Below are 3,298 nucleotides of genomic sequence, written 5' to 3'. Positions count from 1 at the left end.
TGAAAAGCGAGATTTTCTAGTGGCTCCTTGGCATCTCACTTCAAGGAGTATCACACTTATTTTTCAGAAACACTCTAGACATCCTGAGCTCAAAACACCTAGTTTGAGCACTATGTTCTCCTGCCCTGGAGCAAGTGGATTAGACCCCTTCCAGTCTGGCTTGAGGTGAGGATTTCTCTCAGCTTTTCCCAGATCCAAAGGTAAAGTTTAAGATCTGTTTTCCATTCCAGACTTAGTCTCTCAACTCTTAAGACCCATTACCTGAGTGTTTGGCCCCTACTTCACAATTCCTCATCTTCATCCAGCCCATCATGCAGCCCAACTGAAAATTACCTGCCCCCCACACCCTCAGGGACTGGATATTTTCAAGGCCAAACACTGCCTTGCTCACACGATGGACAATAAATTGCTCTCTTCCACACCTCTTCTGTTACTTGTCATTTAATTATTTCTTACATTAGATGACACCATTTGCCTTTTATGAACAATGCTGCTGATAGACTCTCTAAATTTTATGGACAGTGGCTATTAGGCTTATTTTTCTTACCATCACTACTAATTTGAGACATTTCCAAAGAGCAGATGGTTGATTAATGCTGGAGGGTAAAAGAAAAGACATGAGCAAGAATTCAAATTTATTAGGATTTATTTTCTCAAAAACTTTGAAGGAGATAAGCGAATCCAGGTATATGCTATTTAATTTTATAAGAAAAGAACAAGGAGAATTAAGTACAATAAGAATTAATCAGCCTTTACTTTTGTTTCTCCATTTTGTTGTCCCAAATATTTTCATAAGCCCCAGAAAAATCTTATTCCTATCCCTTGCACTGTAGGAAAAAGAACATATTGAAGGCATTTCAATCAGCTTGTAATAAACAAAACTCTTAATATCAAACCTCAGCTTTAATAAATGTGACATCCATGACATTAAGAAACTTAGATTCTGAAGAAAATAAACCTTTACTTAGAAGAAACAACTTTTGAAAATACATACAACCCTAAAAATTAGTCATCTGCAGAAGAAAAAGAAACTCAACCGCATAAACGTTTTGTTCTCTCCTGAGCCCACTACTCTGCTATTCAGAAGGGTGACTGTTCTCCTGAAACTCAAAGTGAAAAGGCTGCCTCAGATCTCCCTAGGTGTGGGAGCAGCTGCTGGACTTCGCCTGGGAAGGAGCCCTGTGCTTGGTAAAAGAGCCAACCATGGCTGCGGCTCTCAACCATGCTTTATCTTCCTCATCTCTCAAGGCCTCATCATACAGGATTGGGAAGGCAGTGGGTGCCTTGTTGAAGATCCTGGCCAGCACCTCCAGCACTTTCATCTTGCTGATATCAGTGTGTGCTCTTTGGCCCCACAGGAACACGTAGCTGGGAGGATTACTGTCGGGAACCTGGCGGCACTCGAGGTACATTTGCTGAACCAGATCCTCGGTGATGAATTGCCTGGGCTCCCCGAAGATGACATGCTTCTTCCCAGGGTGGACCCCGAACACATTCAGGAAATTCCAGATCTCCTCTTCAGTGGCAATGTTGCCATTCATGAAGATCACGCCCAGGATCACCATCACAATAGGGGTCTTGGGCAAGACCTCATCACTGCTCAGGTCTCCCTCAATCGGGAGGCCCAGCTTGCTGAAAAAGGCATAGGTGTGGTTGTTGGGGTTGACTTCCTTGAACTCAAGGCCAAAGACCAGCTCCATGAGCTCAGAGGCTCTCCTGAGGATCTCAGAGAAGTGCTCCTTGTACTTCCTGTTGACAAACATCAGCAGTGCGTTCTGAGTGATGGGCTCCTTCCTTTTCAGCTTCTCCTAGTAGGAACTGCACCACCTTGCTCACCTCCCTGCTTAGAGGATCTTTGCGAGCCTGCAGAGCTGAAATTGCTGCATGGAAGGCACTTGCACTTTCCTCACCTTGGCTCTGGGCAATGGCATCAGATATTGGGCAAGAGACACCTGCCTCAGAAGAGCTAGTGGCTGCCGCTCCCTCTGACTCCTCAGATAGGCCAGGTGCAGGGGAGCTCTGGGGAGAATCAACATTGGGAGGAGAAGAGGGGTGCTCTTCAACCTCCCCTGCTGTGGCCTGAGCACCCTTGAGACTCTGAGTCTCACTCAGGGCCTGTTGGCGTTTCTCTCGTCGGAGCTTGCTCTTCTTTCCCCGAGGCATGAGGACACTGGTTAGGGACAGCGGGCAACCTTGGGGCAGGAGAGGAGGTGATGCTGGCACCTGCAGGAGGGAGAGTGAGATGGCATGTGCACCCTCAGCAGGAACGTTGCACCTGGGCTTTATCCCAGTCCATGTCTGCAAGGTCTGAGGGCAGTGATCCAGCGACCCAGAGGGCGCCTGTTCTGCCCAGTCTCTGCCCTAAGACCCTGCAGAGGAAGTTAGAGTGTGCCTTACTCAGAGCCACAAAATTCTACCTGGGTGTTCCCTAGGTGACTACGGGGTCTGGTGGGGGGGGGGTATAAGAAACCCTGGGTTGGGAAATGCTCTCAGTTCACATTCAGGATCATCAAGTTAATTGTTGGCAAGACCTGGGCACCACTATCTGCCCTTGCTCTGAATGTGACACTCAAACCTCCACGCCACAAGTTTGTGTTGAGATGCTGCTTCTGGTAGGGAGCACCCAGAACTAACATTGCTATGAGACTTCTCTGTGATGCATTTTTGGTTCCTCAGTCTTCTATTAGACCCCTCACCTGTTCTCCAAGTAGTGCCTCAGAGCCCCAATTTCTGCCATTAGCTTTCTCTTTATCACCTGTTCAGGGTGGGTCATTTCTCAGTGCACATGTGGTTTTCCTGCTTGGCAATGCCAGAGCTAGGGTCCTCTGTGTCTGTGCTTGTGGTTGATCTTACACTGTGGTCAGTAGGTACCCGAGAGCCAGAGGAGGAACTGAGTTTGACACAGTTTGGTGCATTTGCCTGTCTTCTGCCAAATGCAGGGTGCACGCATCAAATGGAGGCCCCCTTATGAGAGGTACCCCAGGATCTCACATCAATCCTGTTTGCCCCCTAGACGTGTATCTAGCATGACTCCCTCTGCTGTGTCGTGATCACACTTATCAGGAGAAAGCATTCACCCGCCTGACCCCTGAGCAGGAATTAGGGGCACTTCTTCTGACAAACCCTGGGCCTATTTGAATGGCAGTATTTTGGGAGTCTGGGGTGTCCTCCATGTTAGGGGGTCACTGGTCCTCACACTCATCATGAACCTTCCCAGGACCTGGACATCCTCCCTCTGCCAGCCCCTCCCACCAAGGCCCCCACCTCCCTCACTATCTCTGAAACTTCCCAGGACCTG

The 3,298-nt window shown here is 48.3% G+C and overlaps 1 protein-coding gene across 1 annotated transcript; it reads right to left on the bottom strand.

Moving 5' to 3' along the window:
- Nucleotides 1-1,136: 1,136 nt before the first annotated feature.
- On the bottom strand, nucleotides 1,137-2,163 carry LOC308239517 (melanoma-associated antigen B1-like; the record flags this gene model as incomplete). The annotated part of the gene is given in 2 exon segments (XM_080652300.1): nucleotides 1,137-1,808; nucleotides 1,810-2,163. Coding segments are annotated over 2 exon segments (1,026 nt in total).
- Nucleotides 2,164-3,298: the final 1,135 nt, after the last annotated feature.

This window comes from Plecotus auritus (assembly GCF_963455305.1).
Source record: "Plecotus auritus genome assembly, chromosome: X".
Lineage (NCBI taxonomy): Eukaryota > Metazoa > Chordata > Mammalia > Chiroptera > Vespertilionidae > Plecotus > Plecotus auritus.
Note: the sequence above shows the minus strand (reverse complement) of the source record. Positions and strands in the feature narration are given on the sequence as shown.